Here is a 23,581-nt window from a genome sequence, read left to right on the forward strand (position 1 = left end):
TGATTCTACAGTTTTTTGTTCAGTTCTTTAGTGTCCCAGTTAACCCCTATAATAAATTCTCAATTCCATAATGTTAACAGTGGTTCTGATACCCAGATGGAACACCGACTAATACTGTTATTGGTTGTTTCAGTAATTTAGATTTATGGACCAAACTAGTTGAAAACTTGATGGCTAAAAGAACTACCTATTTATCCCCTCCATAATTGTGTTGGCTTACTGATCTTAAAGGGGAGATTCTTTTGCCAGTTATGCTTGAAGTCTAACGACTGCAAATAGAATAATCTTGAGGTATGACTGGGAAGCAGGGATAGTTAGGTCTCTTTCATTCTCTGTATAGTCTTGGAACCTCTGTAGTGATATCTGTCACTATAACTGAATTTTGTAAATGACAGAGTTATCAAGAACACAAAAATGTTGTGTCCATCATTTCTGCTGCTTTCTAATTTTTAAATAAGTCACTGGGGCCATCCCATACCCTAATGTGGGAGGCAACTACATAAGGCCATGAACAATAGGAGCTGTGGCTCTTTGGAAATCCTTTTGGAGACTAGCAACCATACTTTACTGTTAAATCTATAGCAGTCCCAACTCACTTCGTAGTTACTTTGACCTGTGCTATTCTGAGTTCCATTTTATGCTAGTGTCATCAGACACTGTGGTTTGGGTCTGGCCATTTACCCATGCTGTATTAGGTCACTCTGACCTGTAACATCAGCCAACACCAAGTAGCATGCATTATAACATGGGAAAGTGGTTCCCTCAGCTGAGATGGTAAATGGATACCATCTCTTGGTCCTGTAGCTTGGACTGACCTCTCCAGGTGGGTCATTAGCTTGTGACACTGCCAGCTGCCCATCTTTAGGGACTGCAGCCAGTTGGATGGCTGCTGGGGTGGTTTTTCTCTTCAGGAATCCTGTAGTCATTTGAACTTTTGTGGTTAGTAATGGGCTACTCTTCCCCACTTAGGGCTGCCTCTCTTCCTTTACTGGGATAGCTTAGAATTTTTTCCCGCAGTTAGATTTCCTACCAGATGCTGATGGCCCCAAGGTTTCATTTCTATATCTGGTACATTTTATAAATAAATGATTATATCATAACAATGCTATAGGAATGTAATGGAAATCCCATGTAGAGCCTTTATACTGCAGATTTTCTCACTAGGTTATCCTGTACTATAGTCAGGGCTAGCTTTGTGGGGTGAGACTTGTACATTTGCATGGTGTCTCATGCTTAGAAGGTCCAAGAACTTGGTTTAATGCTTTGCTGTTACCATCTTGAAATCCTTATAAATTATCGAGCAGGAGCTCTTCATTTTCATTTTTCACTGAGTCCTATAAATTTTGTAGCTTATTCAGAATGCAAAAACAGTAATCATTCTGCTATTTTTCTGATTCTTACCAATTCATATTCAGCTACTGATGTAGTTCTGGAAATAGATCTAAATCAAAGCCTGACCTGAAAGTGGAGAGTCTTCAACTGAGACTCATCAGAGCAAAGCTGTTGCCTCAGAGAATCAGGAAGAGTACTAACCAGGCTGGTAGGCTTTGCCTCCAGGGCTATTGGGTTGATAGGTTGGAAGGACATAGGGAAAGTCTGGCTATTTCACATTATTTCTGTAACTATTAGAGAATTTCAGGCTTTTATTCCCCTCCTGGTAAAAAGTCAGTTGTCTTATGCTAGCCCCTTTGGAGAAGGAAAACGCAACCCACTCCAGTATTTTTGTTTGGAGAATCCCATGGACAGAGGAGCCTGGTGGACTACTATAGTTCATGGGGTCGCAGAGTTGGATATGACTGAGCAACTAACACTTCCACTTTCAACCCCTTTCCTACATTTTCTCCATGTCCACCTCTATGTATATAGCTTTCAGCAATGCTTGAGTAGGTGCCAGCCCACCAGAGGAATTAAATGTGCTAATAGACCTTCTACCTCAATAGCACAGTCCCTAAATGCCCTACTACACAGCTTGTTTTCCAATGAATGCTATAAGAGTAAAACCAACATTTCTAGTTATCAGGCATCCCTCACTTATTTCCTTTCCCCTAGCTTCTTTAATATTATCTTACATATCAATGAAGTACAGTAAACATGCCCTTATTTATATTGTATATACTAGTATATTGTTGAAGAAGACTCTTGAGAGTCCCTTGGACTGCAAGGAGATCCAATCAGTCCATCTTAAAGGAAACCAGTCCTGAATATTCACTGGGAGGACTAATGCTGAAGTTGAAACTCCAGTACTTTGGCCACTGATGCAAAGGACTGATTCATTTGAAAAGACCCTGATGCTGGGAAAGATTGGAGGTGGGAGGAGAAGGGGACGACAGAGGCTGAGATGGTTGGATGGCATCACCAACTGAATGGACCTGAGTTTGAGTAAACTCCAGGAGTTGGTGATGGACAGGGAGACCTGGCTTGTTGCAGTCCATGGGGTCGCAAAGAGTCAGACATGACTGAGCAACTGAACTGAACTGATACAAGTATATAATTAAAGACCTTCAGTGAATACAATAAAATCAATTTATACTAAAAAATACTGAGACCAAATTATTTCTTGAAAATAATGTTTATTTGCCTCCTTACATTTGTATTTTGACCACTCCAGTAGACAGGTTTAACTTCTTGATGAAACTTGAGTTTTTATAGAGAACTTTTGTGTCAGATAATATGTAACCAGGTATGAATATGAAAAAGATCTTTATCACCTTTTGATAAATTAATAAATAAAAATTGTTTAATTTAATATTGATTTACAATTTTTCAAATATCTCTGCATGTTTATATTTAGTCAAAGTGTCCCTTGTAAAACTTAAAATAATTTTCACACATGATAAATTTAAAAATTCTGAAACATTCTTTAATTTTGTTGTTGATATATTCTTAAAACCCTGTTCTAGGTCTGCTAGGATTTCTTCTCTTGTTTAAGAAATAAATGGTGATGCTTAAAATCAGACTAACAATTACCACAGAGCCAACCACTAACAACACCAAGGCAGAAATGCTGAGTCCGGACTTAGGGGGATTTTTATCAGGACTAGGATCTGGATGAATTTCATCAGGAATGTAATCTTCTTGAGGAACAAACAAAGCTACTTGCACAATGTTGGATACTTTTGATGTCAAATTGCTTTTATCCACACTTTGAATGGCAATGAAAATGTGGGTTTCATTTTCTTCTGAGATATTTCCTGGTTTGAATGTGAAGGTTTCCTTGGAGTTGGCCTCATTGGGTAACAGAGCAGTAGTGTTTACTTGCAGAGCATCATCAAAATTATCCCTTAAATCCAGGATGCTTTCACTTATTCTTATGATATATTCTTGAACTAAGAAAAAAAGTTATATGTAGTTTAGAAACTAGAGCATACCATATGAAATCTTTTTTCATTCTCCTCTGAAATGCTGTTAGTCATGCCAAAGTTATGCTCACATCCAGAGCCTTATTTATTTTCCCATAAAAGCTGAATTCTGATTTTTATACTCTGCAAATTATACATGGCAGGTTATAATGTGCCACATTTGATGATTCATAACATGAGATTATAAAATTAATACTTTGCTGAGCTATTAATTATAAATTATTTTCCTCTCACACACCCTTAGACACTTGCTTTTGCAACAAGCAACTTTCACTTAATCAACAGTGCATGACACATAGTCCTTACCTTTTCCAACATCAAAATCATCTCCTGGTGCTGTCCACGTTAGACTTATCTCATCCTCATGTGATGTGGCCTCAAGATCTGTGATTTGACTTGGTGGGAAGACGTCAAGGGATGAGGGAGACTGTGGGACATTGGAAACCACAAATGCACCTCCTGTTGCTGTTCTGGTGAAACTCTCCACATTTGTCTGAGTGTCCTCATCATTTTCAGGTCTTGATGGATTCCTTTCAATGTTGCCTGCATTACAAATTCCTGGTATTTAATGGACAAATCTGCACTAATATTTTCAGAACTCACTGAATTGTATTTCTTATCCTACATTTCCCCCCCCTCCTTTTTTCCCATATACACAGTTTCATTTTATTAATTTTGATTACAAGGTCATAAGGATGCAGTTGGTAGAATTCTTTCTTTAGCATCCTGACCAGAGTATTGTAGGGTAGAATTGGATAATAAATTGCTTTGGAATTAAGACTGTCCTGAGTGGGAATATTGTTATATAGTTAATATATGCTTTAAAAATAAAGGAATTGCTTTATTTCTTAAATTACCTTTAAGATGGGAATAAATCTGGGGGAATTTCTACTGGTTCCCTTTCAGTCACTTGTGTCAGGTTTCACACTTCGTCCCTGTTGCAAGTGCTAATGAATAATATTCAGATTATATTGCAACAGAAAGCCCCTATAAGGGTGACATAAGGGACAAAATAAAGGAAAGCTAACAAAAATGCATTCTTATTATTTGTCATCGCTTTCCTCTACACATTTTTCCTTTACTTTGCAAATAAAAGCATATATAATCAGATGGATAAATTCTACCATTGGTTTCTAGTTAAGTACATAACATATTAGCCTCTTTACTTCATCCTAAACTGAAAATGTGGCAAATTTTTGTTGATACAGGTCAGATGCTCCAAACAAATGTAATAATGGCTGGCTTTCATTGAAATGTCTATACCAAAGACACTGTACCAAAGCTTAGGTTAATTTGGAGGCAAACTGTCATATGACTGAGAATTCATTCCAGAAATGGGAGAAGCTATACTCTGAAGTTATAGAATATTTGTAGCCTTAATCATACCAACTCACAATTATTCAAGTCACCAGTGAGTTTCAGACATTATGAAGTACTCACCGTCTACTACCCAGCCTGGTATGTATGCAGCTCTATTCGGTGGGTGCCTTAAGCTCCTTGTGACAGCATTTTCTCCTCCATGAGCCCGAACTTTTAAGTTATACATGCCATTTTCTTTATAAGTTGTAAAGTATCTAGAGTAGACTCCATCATTCTTGAAAGAATCAGCACCTTGTTAAGGAAGTGAAGGAATAAATTATTAATGTAAAGAAAAAGAAAAACTTAAGTATTTCCTAAGTCAAGCGTATGGGCATTATAAGCATATTGCTTTTATAGATCTCCCTATTTTGTGATTGACCCCTTGGGGAATATTTCCATTTTGCTCTGCCAACCAGTATCTCGTTGGATGGATATCCTTGTGGTACTGTGTTTGTGTGTGTACATATGCATGCATACTAAGTCACTTCAGTTGTGTCAGACTCTGCAACCCTGTAGACTGTAGCCTACCAATGTCCTGTGTCTATGGGATTCTTCAGGCAAGAATACTGGAGTGGGTTTCCATGCCCTCCTCCAGGAGATCTTCCTGACCCTGGGATCAAACCTGAGCCTCTTATGTTTCCTGCATTGGCAGGTGGGCTCTTTACCACTGGTGCCATCTGGGAAGCCCGTGTGTGTGTGTGTGTGTGTGTGTGTGTGTGTTTGTGTGTGTGTGTGTGTATTATTTTTGTTGTGATTGTTGTTCAGTCACTAAGTTGTGTTTGACTTTTTGTGACCCCATGAACTGCAGCACACCAAGCCTTCTTGTCCTCTGCTATCTCCCAGAGTTTGCTGAAATTCATGTCCATTGAGTCAATGGTGCTATCTAACCATCTAATCTTCAGCCCTCTTCTCCTTTTGCCTTCCGTCTTTCCCAGCATCAGGGTCTTTTCCAATGAATCAGCTCTTTGCATCAGGTGACCAAAGTATTAGAGCTTCAGCAACAGTCCTTCCAATGAATATTCAGGGTTTATTTCCTTTAAGATTGAATGGTTTAATATCCTTGCTGTTCAAGGGACTCTCAAGAGTCTTCTCCAGCATCACAGTGCAAAAGCATCAATTCTTTGGCACTCAGCCTTCTTTGTGGTCCAAATTTTACATCTGTAAATGACTAATGGAAAAACTGTAGCTTTGACTATTCAGACCTTTGTTGGCAAAGTGATGGCTCTGCTTTTTAATATGCTGCCTAGGTTTGTCATAGCTTTTCTTCCAAGGAGCAAGAGTTTTTTTAATTTCATGGCTGCAATCACTACAGTGATTTTGGAGACCAAGAAAATAAAATCTTTCACTGCTTCCATTTTTTACCTTTCTATTTGTAATAATATATTATTACATAGACATAATGGTATATATACTGATACCTATGCATGTGTATTTAATGCCTTCATTTTATGAACTCATATGCAGATTATCATAGCATTCTTCTTACCATTTCTCAGCTAGATAGTCTGTTTGCAGCTCATGCTTTAAGTACAATTACGTTGTCTCTCTCTCTGAATCAAAGGATCCCCACTAAAGAAATATTTTCTTTGCATAAGATTTAATTCTCATTGCTATCACCTACAAATTACTTATTTTAACTTATCTTCAATCTCTCATTTTTCATTTTAATCCCTACCTCTTATACTATGATCGATTAATTTTCTGGTCTAACAGTGGAAAACCCCATCTATTTTTAGAATAAACATTTAGGAGAGCTTAGGAATACTGTATCATAAGGATATTTCTTCATATCACCACTACTAGAGAGTTTTGTTAACTTGCAAACACATTTCTCGGGAGGGTTAGGACTCTAAGAGAGAGATTCTTAAAATGAAATCCTTAGACCAACAGCATCTGCATTTCTCTGGGTCATATTAGGAATGAAAGTTTTTCCAGCGTTCCCATTCTGTGTTATAAAACAAGCTGTTCAGGAGTTTCACTTTTATGTTAAAATTTGAGAACCCCTGCTCCAAATCATTGTTAATTACCACTGCTTTCTTAGGTAAAGCCATTCTTAATCACCTATGCTTTCTTAGGTAAAGGTGTCCCAAATTATTTGAGTTTTATTTGAGAAATTTTATTTCTCCTTGAGAAATGAAACAAGATATAGGAGTTTTAATGTAGCATGGAAGGGGTTGGGAGAAAGAGATTCACAGGATAATTTAAGAAAATATTGTCGTATTAGATGAAGGCACTGATAAAGCAAAGACTTTTGCCTTCTAAACTTTTCACAGGGCCAACTCTAGTTGATGATAGGTTATAAGCTGGCTGATTTAACTGCACTGAAAAGAAGCTAATTGAAAATTCTGACAACTTAGAAGTTTACTGAGATAGTCATTTCTTTACTAAATGACCTCTCTAAAGAAGTTTTAGTTCCCAGAATAATTCGGAATTGGGAAAATGTTTTAAAAGACAGTACTACTCACCTATACAGACCAAGGAGATAGAGAGTGATCAACACTCTATTTTGATACCTTCCAGTCAGATCTGGTATCTGATGATGACCCCGTGATGTCCCCTTCTCTCTGATGGCAGATCTAGCTTCCTTTGGTCTCAATTCCCAAGATTATATGTGAACTTTTATCCAGCTGTTGGGAATTTCTCATGACTGTCATCCCCTCCCTGCCAGGGACCCAAATTGTACTGCTTCATTCCATACAACTACTTGTGTTTCACTGTCTCTGGCCAGATTTTCTTGATTATATACCCCTAAGAATCACTTATTCAGAATTCTTGATGCTGTCCTCAATCTCAGCAATGACACTATCCTATTTATTGGAAGACATTGGTTGTCTAAATGAAAGAAAGAACAATAATGACAGTAAATAAAATTCATTGAGTGCTCTACCATCTGTGAGACACTGGCAAATCACTTTGGAGTTGTTACCTGGATAGATTTTCACCCTGGTCCAGTTGTGCATCCACAATCTGCATCAATTTTCTGATGCCTGTCCCTCTGCCCCACACTTCCTCAGGGACTCATAACATATCCTGAGTTATGAAAATTTAGACTGGTTCAGAGAAATCTGTGATTTACCTGCACCATTATCCAAAAGTTCCAAAACTTCTGTTTCTCCAAATTTCGATTCAATGAAAGCAGTCACATTGGCTCCAAGAATGGGTAAATACCCTTGTACAATTTCTGCATAAACAATCAGTGGGTTGGGATAGCTGTTTGTATCTTTATTCATTTTAGCATTCACTGTGATTGGAGGCACAAAAGAGTTTGCTGCCCGAGAATTTACTGTTATAGTCAATGTTTCTTGGCTTGCTTTTGCTTGAATGTTGTAAGTCCACACACCCACCTACAAATGCAATAAAAATGGAGTAAGTATCCAACAACAGAAACAGCAAGCTATTTTCTGTTTTTCCATTATCTAACTCTAAACTATTAAGTGTGTTACCAAATAAACAGTTTTGAGAGCTTTAAGAGTTTTGAGGGTAAAGAGGTAAGAGTTGAGGCAGTTTGGAAAGAATATCCTATTATCATGCCTGGTATCCAAAGTTTATGAAATCTCCATTGGTAAAAATAAGTTTTGGAAAGTTTGCCTTGATCTTGGACTTATCCTCAGATCTCAGAGTCTACAGATTCTATGACCTGGTGAAAAGTGAAAGTGAAAGTCACTCAGTCGTGTCCGACTCTTTGTGACCCCACAGACAATAGTCCATGGAATTCTCTAGGCCACAATATTGGAATGGGTAGCCTTTCCCTTCTCTAGGGAGTCTTCCCAACCCAGGGATCAAACCCAGGTCTCCTACATTGCAGACGGATTCTTTACCTGCTGAGCCACAAGAGAAGCCTAAGAATACTGGGGAGGGTAGCCTATCCCTTCTCCAGCAGATCTTCCCGAGCCAGGAATCAAACTGGGGTCTCCTGCATTGTAGGCGGATTCTTTACCAACTGAGCTATGAGGGAAGCTCTCCTATGACCTGGTAGTACTAAGAAATAGCTCTGTAGCTATCTACACAGCAAGCTGCACAGACTTACTACACTGTCTCCTCAAAGTTATCCTTAGCCTACTTAATTTTTTCCCTTCTCTTCCTTTCTTCTAAATGCTTAAGTTCTTTTTTTTTTTCCTCTGTCACCAAAATTTTCAGGACCATACAGTCATACCAAGTACATTCTACTTTATCTTAATTTTGAAATGATACAAGTATTGGCATTCATATTTATGATATCAAATGATGTATTTTCACCTATAAAATTTGGGAGGTCTAAAAATGAATTGCTTACCTTTGTAGCTCCTGGAATATTGAGATAGGCCATTTTGGAAGCTGAATCCACTATGAAAGTCCCCATTGATATTCCACTGGGATCAAAGAGATAAATAGAGGGAAGTTGCTGGTTCCACGTGATGAGAAAGAATGTGTCCTTTCCCACAGTGCTATCAATTATTACAGTGCCATTCATCCAGTCATTACTGTTGAGTTTTAATCCCTTGCTTTCAAGCTGTTTAAATATATTAAAAATTAATAACTGTAGAAGAGAGTAATTTTATGCTTTTTTTCTGTTTTACATATTTTTAAATTTCTGCCTTGAGAACAAACTTAAATATGGCATACCACTTAGGCTTGTAATCTCTTTGAAAGCTAATTGAGATGTGACAGTTGTCAGTCAGAAAGTGTGGAAATATAGCTACTGAGGCGAGAACAGGGTATAATAAAAGCATTAGAGCAGGACAATGGGATTTACAGTTGGAGATATGGCCCTGGGAGATTATTTTCCCAGTTGTCTTGGTGAGCACCTACACTAGGATTTAGCATTAAAGTGCTAAACTACCTCTGAGAAAATTAGTTCTGTGTGTGCGTGTGTGTGTGTGTGTGTGTATTGCCCTCAGTTTACCATTTTCTTGATGACTTAAAATAAAGTGCTCAGTCACTCAGTTGTGTCTGACTCTTTGTGACCCCATGGATTATAGCCCTGCAGGTTCCTATGTGCATGGAATTCTCCAGGCAAGAATACTGGAATGGATTGCCATTTCCTCCTCCAGGGGATCTTCCCCACCCAGCATCTCCTAAATTGGCAGGCAGATTCTTAACCACTGAGCCACCTGGTGATGATATAGAACTCAAAACTTGTAACAACCAGATTATTTTTCTTGGTTAGGTCTAAATCCAAACATAAATACTCAAGGACTAGGAACTCTGACCTGAAGAGATTGCTGGGAGGCATCGATGTTCCCTGATGCAAGGGCCGCAAAAGCATCAATAAGGCCATTGTTCTGGCCTTCATCCGAAGCATAATCATATATTCCTCCTAAAATGTAAATACATTAACTAGGTTGCTTTTCAGAAAATAAGTGCTTTTCACATTTTAGTGATTAAGACGATATCAGGGTAAACAAAACCATAGTTTCAGTATGTATTATAAAAATAAACCCAAATCGGATAGGTATAAAGATTATCTCTGAAATGTTACCTTAAAAATGTCATAACTGGGAGGTAAGCTACCTTTAAACTCCACTAATAGAAATCTTTCTGACTTAAATGCATCAACTAACTAAAGAATATGAAAGGAGATGCTCTAACTTCATGAACTAAAGCTCACAGGATCACATAACCTTTAGGAAAAGTATTCACTTTGATGATTATTTAAGATACGTTCTAACCATATCAGCTTTCAAGTTTTCCTGCCAGAGTAGATCAGAATCAGAAAGGTTAAAGAGATTTCATATTGAAGCATCCTGACAAAATTTGGCAATGAGCAGATAAAAAAATGGTAAGCAATAGAGACAAGTTTAAAAACAATACTTTTGGAGGGATATTTAGGACAGAAATACTTTACAATGGCTATAAAATTACTTCAAAATGATGGGAGTTTGTACAATTAAGCATTAAAAAGCAAGTGTTTGTTTGGTAACATTAGAGGTCAATTCAATACAATAATTGATTTTTATAATGTTATAAATTATATATTCTCTACTATGTTTAAGAAGGCACTGAACACATGTAGTCCATTTTCTTCACATGTCTCTGTCTGTAAGATAATAGCTGTTTTATGTTTAATCTAGAAACCTTGTTATTACTAAATTTATAGCCTGAGCTTCTGTTAAACCCATCCTGAACTTCCAGTCTATTCTCTAGTCTCACGTATTTCTCACTATCCTTCAATATGGCTTCCATTGTTACCCCAACATGCTTTATATTCTCTGTCATCCTTTTTCTTCCAGAGAAAGGAAACAAATTGATAAATGTCTAGCTCCTCGTCTCTCATGCCTTGTTTCCCTGACTCTATTCAATGCTGAGAGAATCAATGACTCCATCTGCTCACGTGGTGTTTGACATCTATGTATGTCTCTTGGTATGGAGGAGTGTTATCTGACTATGCTTTTCTGATTAGCAGTGTTATTTGTCTCTCGGGTCAGCAGGACTATTGGCACATTGAGATCATGTCTGGTTTAACTCTGATCCCAAGCTCCTGGCACAGAACCTGCAGAGTAGGAGCTTAAGAGGACTTGTTGAATTGTCAGCCTCTACATTTATGTATTGCTATCAAAGGATGTATGTCATATTTTACCTGTTGCAGTGCTCATCTCTATGACTTCTGGTGCAGCAACTGGTCCAAGAGCAATAAAATGAATGATGGCCCCGCTCTGTTTCACTTCCTCAATACAAGACTTTGCAGTGTTATCCTCCCCGTCTGTCAGCAGCACTATTTCAGATCCATCTATTGGGAAGTAAGCATTTCTAATTGCCTACAAATATAACCAGAGCATTATTATAGGTGATCCTAGGTCAACTAGGCCTGGGAGAGATTAGGATAAAATGGATATAGAAAATAATGTGCAGAAAAGAGGAGAGAGCTTCATTTTTAAATCAAAGGATCTGTAATCCACAATGCTAGGGGAATTTAAACAGGACTTTTTATTTTCTGTCCACCCACTGTAGGAAATGTTTGCTCAGATGAAATTGTGTGGGAGTAGGGGTATGGAAAATCCTACTTGAGTTCAATAACTATGACATCACATTCTGTGGCACTCAGGAAAACCAGACATCAAGCATATAATGGCATTAAATATTTTTCTGCTTCTTTGGTTCTATATGCAGCTAGATGTATTAAGAGTTCACCTCAACATTTTAAAGAAGCTGTTGATTCCAAATTAGGGTATCCTCAGTATGCTAATAAACAAAAGATATGGAAAGTTCTACACAGGTTAAAAATCTTGTTATACAATTTTTAATTAATCTCTAATAGTCACAAGAACATAGCTAAGCATATTAATGGTGCTAAGAGAATATAAGAGTTGACTCATTGGAAAAGACCCTGATGCTAGGAGGGATTGGGGGCAAGAGGAGAAGGGGACGACAGAGGGTGAGATGGCTAGATGGCATCACCAACTCGATGGACATGAGTTTGAGTAAACTCCGGGTGTTGGTGATGGACAGGGAGGCCTGGTGTGCTGCGACTCATGGGGTCGCAAAGAGTCGGACATGACTGAGCAACTGAACTGAACTGAACTGAAGAGAATATATGACTTACTGAGAATGTGTCCTATTTATGGCTTGAGCAATTTCCTATAAAGCGAAACAGTTTGAATCACAGAGCTTTGAATATAGGATAAAGAAAAAAAGGATAAAGAGAGTTTATCTCAGGAAGGCAACTGTATTTCATCTTCTTTGACAGCTTTATTGGAAGTGGCTTCTTGACACATCATTTTGAGAAACCGAGTCTAGTCCAAGAGGAAAAAAATGATAGGCTATTGGTGGCTTCCCTGAACTTGTAGTGGAGATGTATATAGGTTTACAAAGAAAGGTTTACAATGTAAAAAAGTCTTACTAATGTTGGTGTCAGGATACAATGTGACCAGTCTTGTTTCAATTTTTGCAGGTTTTGAGGCAAAGAATGACTGTTATATATAATTTTCAGTTCAGTCAGTTCAGTCGCTCAGTTGTGTCAGACTCTTTGTGACCCCATGGACTACAGCACACCAGGCTTCCCTGTCCATCACTAACTCTTGGAGCTTATGTCCATCGAGTCGGTGATATCATCCAACCATCTCATCCTCTGTCGTCCCCTTCTCCCGCCTTCAATCTTTCCCAGCATCCGGGTCTTTTCAGTTCTTTGCATCAGGTGGCCTAAGTGTTGGAGCTTCAGCATCAGCATCAGTCCTTCCAATTAACATTCAGGACAGATTTCCTTTAAGATTGACTGGTTTGATCTCCTTGCAGTCCAAGTGACTTCAAAGCATCAGTTCTTCAGTACTCAACTTTCTTTATAGTCCAACTCTCTCATCCATACATGACTACTGGAAAACCATAGCTTTGACTAGATGGACCTTCTTTGGGAAAGTAATGTTTCTGCTTTTTAATATGCTGTCTAGGTTGGTTATAGCTTTTCTTCCAAGGAGCAAGCGTCTTTTAATTTCATGGCCGCAGTCACCATCTGCAGTGATTTTGGAGCCCCCAAATATAAAGTCTCTCACTGTTTCCATTGTTTCCCTATTTACTTGCCATGGAGCAATGGGACCAGATGCCATGATCTTAGTTTTCTGAATGTATATTTTTAATATATGTGAAATATGGCTCAATGTACACTAGAACCAAATTAAAATTTAGGAAATGCTTTCAGGTATTATAGCATTTATACAGCATCCCCATCACATCCCCCCTACACATTTGGGAACAAATGAAGATTCAAAGATGAAGCAGAGTTCTCTGTCCTTCATGTCTCCCTTGTATTATTTTATTCACTGAACACTTGCAGTGTGTTTTCACTGTACTGACTGCTGGGGATTCAGCAGGAACTACATGGATTTTGTATTCATGGAAATAATTACACTTAAAGATATTTATTGGGAGTTGGGTGAGAGACTGGAGAAATATAGAGATGACTGGCAAAGGCAAAACTAATATATTCAATAAAGAGAATTATAATATTATAGTGCTACCATTTACTGAAATTTGCTGTGAGTTAAATGTGTTTTACACATTTTGTAATTTAATCCAACTCCAAAATCCCAACCTGTCTCTAGATTACTACTCTACTAAAATGTAAAATCCTTACATTTTATTTGATATAGGGTAACGAGAGTCATCTTCCCAAAATATGAATTAATTATGTCTTTTATGGCCCTCAATATGCCAGCAAATTTGGAAAACTCAGCAGTGGCCACAGGACTGGAAAAGGTCAGTTTTCATTCCAATCCCAAAGAATGCTCAAACTACCACACAATTGCACTCATCTCACACGCTAGTAAAGTAATGCTCAAAATTCTCCAAGCCAGGCTTCAGCAATACATGAACTGTGAACTTCCAGATATTCAAGCTGGTTTTAGAAAAGGCAGAGGAATCAGAGATCAAATTGCCAACATCCACTGATCATCGAAAAAGCAAGAGAGTTCCAGAAAAACATCTATTTCTGCTTTATTGACTATACCAAAGCCTTCGACTGTGTGGGTCACAATAAACTGTGGAAAATTCTGAAAGAGGTGGGAATACCAGACCAACTGACCCACCTCTTGAGAAACCTATATACAGGTCAGGAAGCAACAGCTAGAACTGGACATGGACCAACAGACTGGTTCCAAATAGGAAAAGGAGTAGTACATCAAGGCTGTATGTTGTCACCCTGCTTATTTAATTTATATGCAGAGTACATCATGAGAAATGCTGGGCTGGAAGAAGCACAAGCTGGAATCAAGATTGCTGGGAGAAATATCAATAACCTCAGATATGCAGATGACACCACCCTTATGGCAGAAAGTGAAGAGGAACTAAAAAGCTTCTTGATGAAACTGAAAGAGGAGAGTGAAAAAGTTGGCTTAAAGCTCAACATTCAGAAAACTAAGATCATGGCATCCAGTCCCATCACTTCATGGTAAATAGATGGGGAAACAGAGGAAACAGGGGCTGACTTTATTTTGGGGGGGTCCAAAATCACTGCAGATGGTGATTGCAGCCATGAAATGAAAAGACGCTTACTCCTTGGAAGGATAGTTATGACCAACCTAGACAGCATATTAAAAAGCAGAGACATTACTTTGCCAACAAAGGTCTGTCTGATCAAGGTTTTTCCAGTGGTTATGTATGGATGTGAGAGTTGGACTGTGAAGAAAGCTGAGCGCTGAAGAATTGATGCTTTTGAACTGTGGTGTTGGAGAAGACTCTTGAGAGTCCCTTGGACTGCAAGGAGATCCAACCTGTCCATCCTGAAGGAGATCAGTCCTGGGTGTTCAATGGAAGGACTGATGCTGAAGCGGAATACTTTGGCCATCTCATGTGAAGAGTTGACTCATTGGAAAAGACCCTGATGCTGGGAGGGATTGGGGGCAGGAGGAGAAGGGGATGGCAGAGGATGAGATGGCTGGATGGCATCACTGACTTGATGGACATGAGTTTGAGTAAACTCCGGGAGTTTGTGATGGACAGGGATGCCTGGCATGCTGCGATTCATGGGGTCACAAAGAGTGAGACACAACTGAGCGACTGAACTGAATCATAGTCATCTTCCAAAAATATGAATTAATTTTGTCTTTTGTGCTTAAAGCCCTTCTGTTGTGTTTAAAATACAAACCTCATCATATTTTTTTGAGAGTTTGAAAAATATCACCATTTTCTACCTGGCCATTACATTTCATTCCCCTTACTTGCCAAATTCCAGTGTCACTGGCTTCTGTCATTTCTTAAATAATTCAGTTTTTGTTCACCTCATTCCCAGGGGACTTTACCCTTTTCTTTCTACCTGAATGACTAGCTCCTTCTCATCCTTCAAATCTTAGCTTAACCATCACCCTTCAGATAGATCCTCTCTTCTAACGTAGGCTTTGTCCCTCTTTTCCCTCTTACTTAATCACATCACATTTGTTTGGTCACTTCACAAGACTATATCTACAACCTTCAATTAAAAAAATTATTGATACATTTATCTGTATATTATCTGTTCCCCAATAAATTAACATGTGAGATTTTCTTCTTACATAAATATGTGTTAATAAATTATAATATATTATGGTTACTCCCTACAGTAAATATGTATTGAATAAATTAACATGAACAACCCTACAGACTAACATTCATACTTAATTTTATTGATGAGGTAATTAAAAGCTAGTGAGGTGAAGAATGCTTAGGGTAAGAAATCTGGTAAGTGATCATTGGAGTATGAACCCAGACTTCATGCTAGAAAACTATACTAAAATGCCATTAATTCATAAAAGAAGGACATTTGATAGAGTTGGAAGTATCAGGAGAAGCTGCATGAAGGAGCAAGGATTTTGAAGAATAGATAGAATTTGGGCATGCAAAGACAGAAAAGAAGCATTTTAGACTGGAGAATTACATGTATGGAGGCTGTTAGTACATAGGGGCTTGGAGAACAATGTGTGTTGTAAATTGGTTGAAGCATAGAGTATTGGTAACGGAGAACTGAAAACAAAGGTTGGCAAGAGAGGTGAGGGCAAGTTTATCATAGAATGAAAAGCTTTTAAATAACATCACACTGAGGAATTCAGACTTTGTCTTAAGGACTGTGAAGGGACACGTTTTCTAAGCAGGAAAATGATGCAATTGATATTAATTTTGAGCTCAAGATGACCAGTTGGATAAAAATAATATTTGTAATAATAATTAATGTGAATTATATGTTTACTATGTAGTATAATGACTATTGTCCTAAGTACAAACATGTATCATTTTGCTTAATTCTCATAATAATCCTACGAGTTAAGCATTCTTATTTTCCTATATTTTATACATAAGACATTGGAGACTAACTTCCAAGGAGGCTGAAGACTGTGCCTAGATCACATGGCTGGTAAGTAGTATAGCCAGTACTCTGATGATGTCACAACTCATGTTATGACCAGTATTCCTTACCCTAAGTATGATTAATAGTTCCTGCTACATCTGGAACTTTGACAGATAAACATTAGTTTCCCTAACTGAATATATAACAGAAGCTAAAATGAGGATTGCTCTGAAGGAGAATCATACCATATAACTTGCTTCATTGCTTAAAATTGGATGACTCTTGCTGCTCAAGCCCTCTTATTTAATTAACATTCCTTGAGCACTGACTGCAGCTGCTGCTGCTAAGTCGCTTCAGTCGTGTCTGACTCTGTGTGATCCCATAGATGGAAGCCCACCCGGCTCCCCCGTCCCCGGGATTCTCCAGACAAGAACACTGGAGTGGGGTGCCATTTCCTTCTCCAATGCATGAAAGTGAAAAGTGAAAGTGAAGTCGCTCAGTCGTGTCCGACTCTTAGCCACCCCATGGACTGCAGCCTACCAGGCTCCTCCATCCATGGGATTTTCCAGGCAGGAGTGCTGGAGTGGGTTGCCATTATAAGACAAAGTCTCTGACCTCATTGGCCTTACACTCCAGTGAAACTGTAATAGTCATTTATTTACCCATTACTTTGCTCATTGATTTCTTTTAATGAAAAGATGGACAAGTGGATTTCTCTATGTGATTAGTTCTCTACTTTTTAGAATTAGTTATGTTAAAATTAGACAGCAAGTATGAGGAGCATCACTTAACATTAAAATGTTCTAATAATAAACAAAGTATATTTGAAGTATGATTTTCACCTGAAATCCTGATTTAATTCCACTGCAGATGGAAGTTCCTCCGCTAGCAACTGTAGGTAAACTTCCCAAGAGCTTTCTTCTTTCACTGTTGCTTATGATTTGGATTGGATTACTTTTGATGGAGGCAGAACTATCAAAGTGCACCATCCCCACCCAAGATCCATTTTCGACAGTCTGCAGCAGGAAATGTTGGGCCGCTTGGTTCATTCGATTTAGACGATTATAAGTCTGAATAAAAACGGGTAACAAAAACAAGTAATTTTTGACAGGAAAGTAATAGAAGATCACATAAAATGAGTGAACAGATTTTGTTGTTAAAGGTTTTCTATCAATAGTAATTTATGTTATTTAAAAAAGCAAATTTTTTTAATTGATAAAATTAAAAATATAGTTTTGTTTATTGTGTAATACATGGTGGTTTGGTTGCTAAGTTGTGTTCAATTCTTTTGCAGCTCCATGAACTGTAGCCTGCCAGGCTCTTCTGTCCATGGGATTCTCCAGGAAAGAATACAGGAGTGGTTTGCCATTTCCTTCTCCAGGGGATCTTCCTAACCCAGGGACTGAACCCGCATCTCTTGTATTGCAGGCAATCGCCTGCATTACAGGTGGATTCTTTACCCTCTGAGCCACCTGGAAAGCCTTATGTAATACATATGTATAGTATATTAAGGAACATGGGTTTTTAACTAGAGCTGATCCTTGACTTCTAAGCACCTCAATTAGAGGTATAGAGTACGGTGGAGGTTGGGTTGGAATTGGAGGGTGATGACTCAAATGTTACAGACTGCCTGATTACTCCTGGGATCCTCTGTTCTGGTTGTATCAAGATGAAACTACTCCCCAGGTCCCATAATATCAATATCAAACCAGACCATCATGGACTCCAACTAGAGACTGAAATCTCTCTATCCCCTGGCCACCTGACTAACCAAAAGATGAAATTTACTGTAAATCCCACCTCACCCATTTCTGCTTCTACACCTAACCACACCCCACCACATTTCCACTAATGGATTAACTGTAATTGGTTCTTTGGTAACTGATTAGGATTCAAGTCCTTATTTTCTAGGTGAATACCCTGGGATGTACACCTTTTCATGCACTGGTCTTGTCCAGTCCCTCAGTACCAATTGAACTGTGGCACCTGTTCCCAATACATGCCCAAATTTCCCTCTGAACTGCCTAGAAACAAACCACAGTGAGGAACTTCTTCTATAATACATCCCCATCTTAGAGGGTTGTGTCTGCCATTTTGCTTTACCTCTAAACTTGACTATGCCTGCATCCTGTCTAGGGAAAACTGCTCATCTTCTCTCCCAATTAAGAATCTCATGTCTCCCCAGGGACTCTTCCTAAAACATTGCTATGTGGTGAGGTTTAGCACTCTGATGTTCTTTCTGAAACCCTGTAGTACTGTGGATTATTTCAGCCAGCTGTATCATCCTCTGCCATTTCCACTAACTAAGCAACCCCCATTTGTTGAATGCATTATTCCTGATCTTCAGCATGCTTTATTCTGCTTCAAATGTGCCATCCTTTTGACACATTCCATCTGCTCATTTATAGTTCATTCATTTCAACAATTATTTATTGAATGCCTACATGTGATAAACCATATTCTAGACAAAAGGACACAAGATGAATAAGACTACTTCAAGTCCTAGAAGACCTAGTTCCTAGATAGGATGGTTTCAAGTCTGAGAGGTATTCATAGAATAGTGGGAGAAAAATGTGTAATTTCAATGTAATATATAGTAATGAGGGGAACCCTGATGATTCAGCAGGTAAAGAATTTGCCTGCAATGCATGAGACACAGGAGACATGGGTTCAATCCCTAGGTCAAGAAGATCCCTTAGAGGAGAAAATGGCACTCCAGTATTCTTTCCTGGAAAATCCCATGGACGAAGGATTCAGTTCATCGGGTCACAAAGAGTCAGACATGACTGAGTGACTGAACACACACCCAGGTCCCTGTGAAAGTACTACAGAAATGCCCTTAGCCCAGCCTGGAAGACCAGCCCATGTCCTGGACAAAGTGGATACCTATGCCAAATATTGAAATATAATTAAGTATAAATCATGATGGGGAAGAGAGTGAAATTTTTCTTTATTCATCTATTAACTTTTCAAGGATATAGATCTCTATTCCTAAAGCCTAGTACCAGCCTAGTACCATTCTCTTAATATAGTAGAAGGAATGAATGACTGAATCTGGCCATATCTTCTTTATAGTGATGCTTTTTGTCTGTGTCTTTGAGCATAAGGAGGTCATTCCTATAGACAGTTTAAATAAGAGAAACATGTTAAGAATCCTCCTGGTTGATCTTGTTCCTTGATTTGGAATATAGTTTGGAAGCTCTGAATCAACTCTTTCTTCATGCCTGTCAAGTATTTTCAATAGATAAAGGGAGTAAGACTAGGAAATAATTACACATTTCAATCTCCAGTTCTGATCCTGGAACAAAAGTTTTACTAAAGACTTAAAAGTTCTCCTCAATAAACTCTCCATTTTCTGGGAAAGAAAATTCTTGGATTAGGTCCTTCTAACTCTTATTATCATCCTTCTTTCATTATAATGTTCATTGCCCCTCTTGAGGTCAAGATCACAGGAGGTGACAGTACTTATGTCACCATACATTTTAGAAGAACCCAGGTGCAGGTAGCAGTCAGAATGTTCTTAGACATTCAGTCACTGCCCTGTCCCTACATCCAGGAGAAATGGGCCCATGAACTCACCGCCATGCTTCCAGACTTGTCAAGGACTAAGCACACAATTCTCTCACTGATCTTTAGCAATGAGAAGACAGGTGGTGGGGGTGGTGCCATCATAGCTGTTGTGTTTTTAAAATCCTCAGAATTGCTGATCACCTCCCATGTGCTTCTATAATTGCACATTTTGTTTTGTAGACTTGGAGCTTCTCGGTTATGGGTTTTTTCATTACAGAATTTAGTGACCTAAAAGGTTAATATTATAAAATGAAAAAAAAATTATATGAGGTGCATTTAAATACTCACCAACAGATCTGAAAATATTAAAAACCTTTTCTTTAAAAATGCTTATTGAATGAAATATGATTTAAGGGAGGAAATGTTTTAGTAAGGCAGATTTTCAATAATAACAGGTAACACTACTTGAGTGCTTACTATGTGCCAGCCAGTGTTCAAAGAATTCTATAATATTACATCTAATCCCTCAGGTCACCTATAGATAATTTATAAACATGATAACAAGTCCTCTGATTATAAATATATCAACACAAACTGAAGTAATGATTGATTGGTATACTTACAGAATCAATACCTTGCATAAACATTATGGATGTCTTTTCAGTTTGATCTTTATCAGGGAAGAATTGACAATCTTTTTCATACAAGTTTGTCTTGGAATCAGTTCTGCATTGCCTATTTGTTACACAGCTGTCTCCTTGACATATATACACTCTATTTAAACCAGTAATACCTGTGGAACACCTGAAAATATGTGACAGTTAGTCTTTCAGGCAATCTAATCATTAAAATTTTTATAAAATATTAAGTGGTCTTCTTGTCAAGGTTGTTAATAATGATCTTTATCATTATTTTTGTCCTTATTTGTATACCACACACATCCTATTTTGACAGCAAAGTTTAAGGGTTCCCACCAGGTAGCTTATCTGTTTTACAAGAAATTTTTGAAGGAAATTTGAAGTAGAATCTCCTGTCTATGCAAAGGGTGAGTCCTCTGGAATTAAATCTTCTGTTGTCCCACTTATACTAGTGACTGTAGGCTCCCCTTTTCCAAACATCTCTCCCAGTAACCTCGTGATGGTAAATATATTGCAGGAATCTGGAAAAGGCATCTTGTGAAATCATTTACTTTTGGTACCACTTTAGCCTAAGACTTTTTGTGTATTCCTCACTCAAAGAAATTTTCTTCAAAAGAATGAAATGTTGCATAGCTACAAGTGTTTTGATTATTCAAGGAGCATTTTTATGCAAAGTGAAATGTGGCTAGAAGGAAAGACTGGGGTTCTGCCAAGGCTAGTAAAGAATAGTAGAGGAATTTTAGACATATGTCTTATTGCATGGAATTTGCATGTGACAGTGATTGCAGCAAATATGTTGTAATGTTAGTGTAGCTCATCTTTTCAGTGTGTTCCAGTCCAAATTAAAGAAACAAAGACTAGCTTTTATTCAGTAATTTCATAAGTCTTCTAAATATGTCTATGCCTCTATTGCCCCCAAACTCAGCAGACTTAGCATTACCTATGTTAACAACTAAAACTCAATTGGTAAAGAATCCACCTGCAATGCAGGAGACCCTGGTTCAATTCCTGGATCAGGAAGATCGACTGGAGAAGGGATAGCCTACCCACTATAGTCTTCTTGGGCTTCCCTTGTGGCTCAGCTGGTAAATAATCTGCCTGCAATGCGGGAGACCTGGGTTAGGTCCCTGGGTCGGAAAGATCCCCTGGAGAAGGGAAAGGTTACCCACTCCAGTATTCTGGACTGGAGAATTCCATGGACAAGTCAGACATGACTGAGCAACTTTTACTCTCACATGTTAACAACCATGATGAATAGCCTGTAGCAGAGATAGGATTTTAGGGGAATATGACCTAAACAAAGAACTTCCCACCTGCCTGCCAAAGCAGGAGACATAAGAGACATGGATTCTATCCCTGGATTGGGAAGATCCCCTAGAGAAAGAAGGGCATGACAACACATTCCAGTATTCTTCGCTGGAGAATCCCAGGGACAGAGGAACCTGGCAAGCTACCGTCCATAGTCTGGCAAAGGGTTGGACACAACTGAAGTGACTTAACATGCATGCATGATCTAAACAAATGTTATCAACATAATAATCTTTGAAATATGCATCCTAAAAGTTGGTGCTATGGTGCTGAGGAAGAATCTTCACTGAAATTTGTACATTTTTTAATAAGTCCCCATTCCCAGCAGGGCATCTAAGGTTGATTAAGCAGCTGGCACCCGATTTTATATTTATTAGCCCACATATTCTGTTCTCTTGATCTCATAATCAAGGGGATTGTCTATTGTTAAGTGTGATGCTTCACAGATATTTTAACGTAAACTTTATTAATCTCAAGAAATTTCTCCTTGGCTCTTTGAAGCTGGTTGATTTCCTGCTCAACTGGCATTCTCCACTACTTATTTTTTCATTCTTTTGTAGTGTAAATAATTTTTACCTCCTAGAACATAGTACAACCCTTTACATAGAGCATTAACTTCAGCAAAAATGAGTTCTGGCAGCTATGGTAGAGAGGTATAAAAATAAATCAACTTGGCCACCAGATGCTCTTGAATCTATGTGTATTTTAAATGGACAACCAGTTTCTTTCAGGTATATTTTCTTAAAAAACCAAAAAGCTCTGTTTTGTGATATGGCATTCATTATCTACATTGGGACAAAAATGAAAGAAAGGCTTTTAAAGAAATAAGTCTAAGGAAAATAAGTTACTGCCAGCAGTAATTTAAAAATGTAAATATTCATGCCTTGTTGCTTCAATTTTCCTTGACTTTGCCCTGTAGAAAGGCTCATCATCGTTGTACTCATCAAACACTCCCCAGCGGAGATGGGCCCACTCGTGGACAAGCAGTCTACCTGTGGGAAAATATTTCAAATCCATGATTATATTTTAAGTGACATAACTTGTCCCTCATATTTTAATAAAAAATTTAAAGTCCAGAATATTTAAATATCTGCTAGCATTTGTATTTTGTTTCTAAAACACATGTTGCATTATATTTCATTGCATTAATTATCTCGTTTCAGCATATTATTTTTTATTCCACATCTGTTAAGTCAACAAACCATTTACTATGTATATGCTGTGGGCAGAACAGTTTGAACTCTGAGTTTTGGTTCTTGAGGGGTCAAAAAGTCTTAGATATTACTGTGGTTTTTATCCCTACAAAAGTTACTTCTACCATAGCATAAACATATATAAAGCACATCTATGGTATTAAAATTTCATGAAGGTACAACTAATTTAAAAAATGTTTACATATGCTTGTTAAGGATTGATAATGAAAAAAAGGTTGAAAAACACTGCTGTAGACAAAATATAATTTGAGGATGTCTAATGAGGTGATAGTGAAGAAGAACTAAAGAGCCTCTTGATGAAAGTGAAAGAGGAGAGTGAAGAAGTTGGCTTAAAGCTCAACATTCAGAAAACAAAGATCATGGCATCTGGTCCCATCACTTCATGGCAAATAGATGGAGAAACAGTGGGAACAGTGGCAGACTGGTTTTTTGGGGCTCCAGAATCACTGCAGATGGTGATTGCAGCCA

General features: G+C 38.1%; 1 protein-coding gene across 1 annotated transcript in view; it reads right to left on the reverse strand.

Annotated features, from left to right (window-relative positions):
* Positions 1 to 2,550: 2,550 nt before the first annotated feature.
* CLCA4 (chloride channel accessory 4) overlaps positions 2,551 to 23,581 on the reverse strand; it is a 30,387-nt gene continuing 9,356 nt past the window's right edge. The window contains exons 4-14 of the mRNA XM_043878525.1: positions 22,783 to 22,891; positions 20,577 to 20,757; positions 20,023 to 20,241; positions 17,286 to 17,513; positions 11,275 to 11,452; positions 9,908 to 10,014; positions 8,992 to 9,207; positions 7,795 to 8,062; positions 4,800 to 4,970; positions 3,666 to 3,902; positions 2,551 to 3,326 (exon numbers count right to left, since the gene is read on the reverse strand). Coding sequence (XP_043734460.1) covers positions 2,884 to 3,326; positions 3,666 to 3,902; positions 4,800 to 4,970; positions 7,795 to 8,062; positions 8,992 to 9,207; positions 9,908 to 10,014; positions 11,275 to 11,452; positions 17,286 to 17,513; positions 20,023 to 20,241; positions 20,577 to 20,757; positions 22,783 to 22,891 — 2,357 coding nt within the window. The 3' untranslated portion in view covers positions 2,551 to 2,883. The remainder of the gene's footprint in view (positions 3,327 to 3,665; positions 3,903 to 4,799; positions 4,971 to 7,794; positions 8,063 to 8,991; positions 9,208 to 9,907; positions 10,015 to 11,274; positions 11,453 to 17,285; positions 17,514 to 20,022; positions 20,242 to 20,576; positions 20,758 to 22,782; positions 22,892 to 23,581) is intronic.

The sequence above is a fragment of the Cervus elaphus genome, chromosome 20 (genome assembly GCF_910594005.1).
Source record: "Cervus elaphus chromosome 20, mCerEla1.1, whole genome shotgun sequence".
In the NCBI taxonomy this organism is placed as follows: domain Eukaryota; kingdom Metazoa; phylum Chordata; class Mammalia; order Artiodactyla; family Cervidae; genus Cervus; species Cervus elaphus.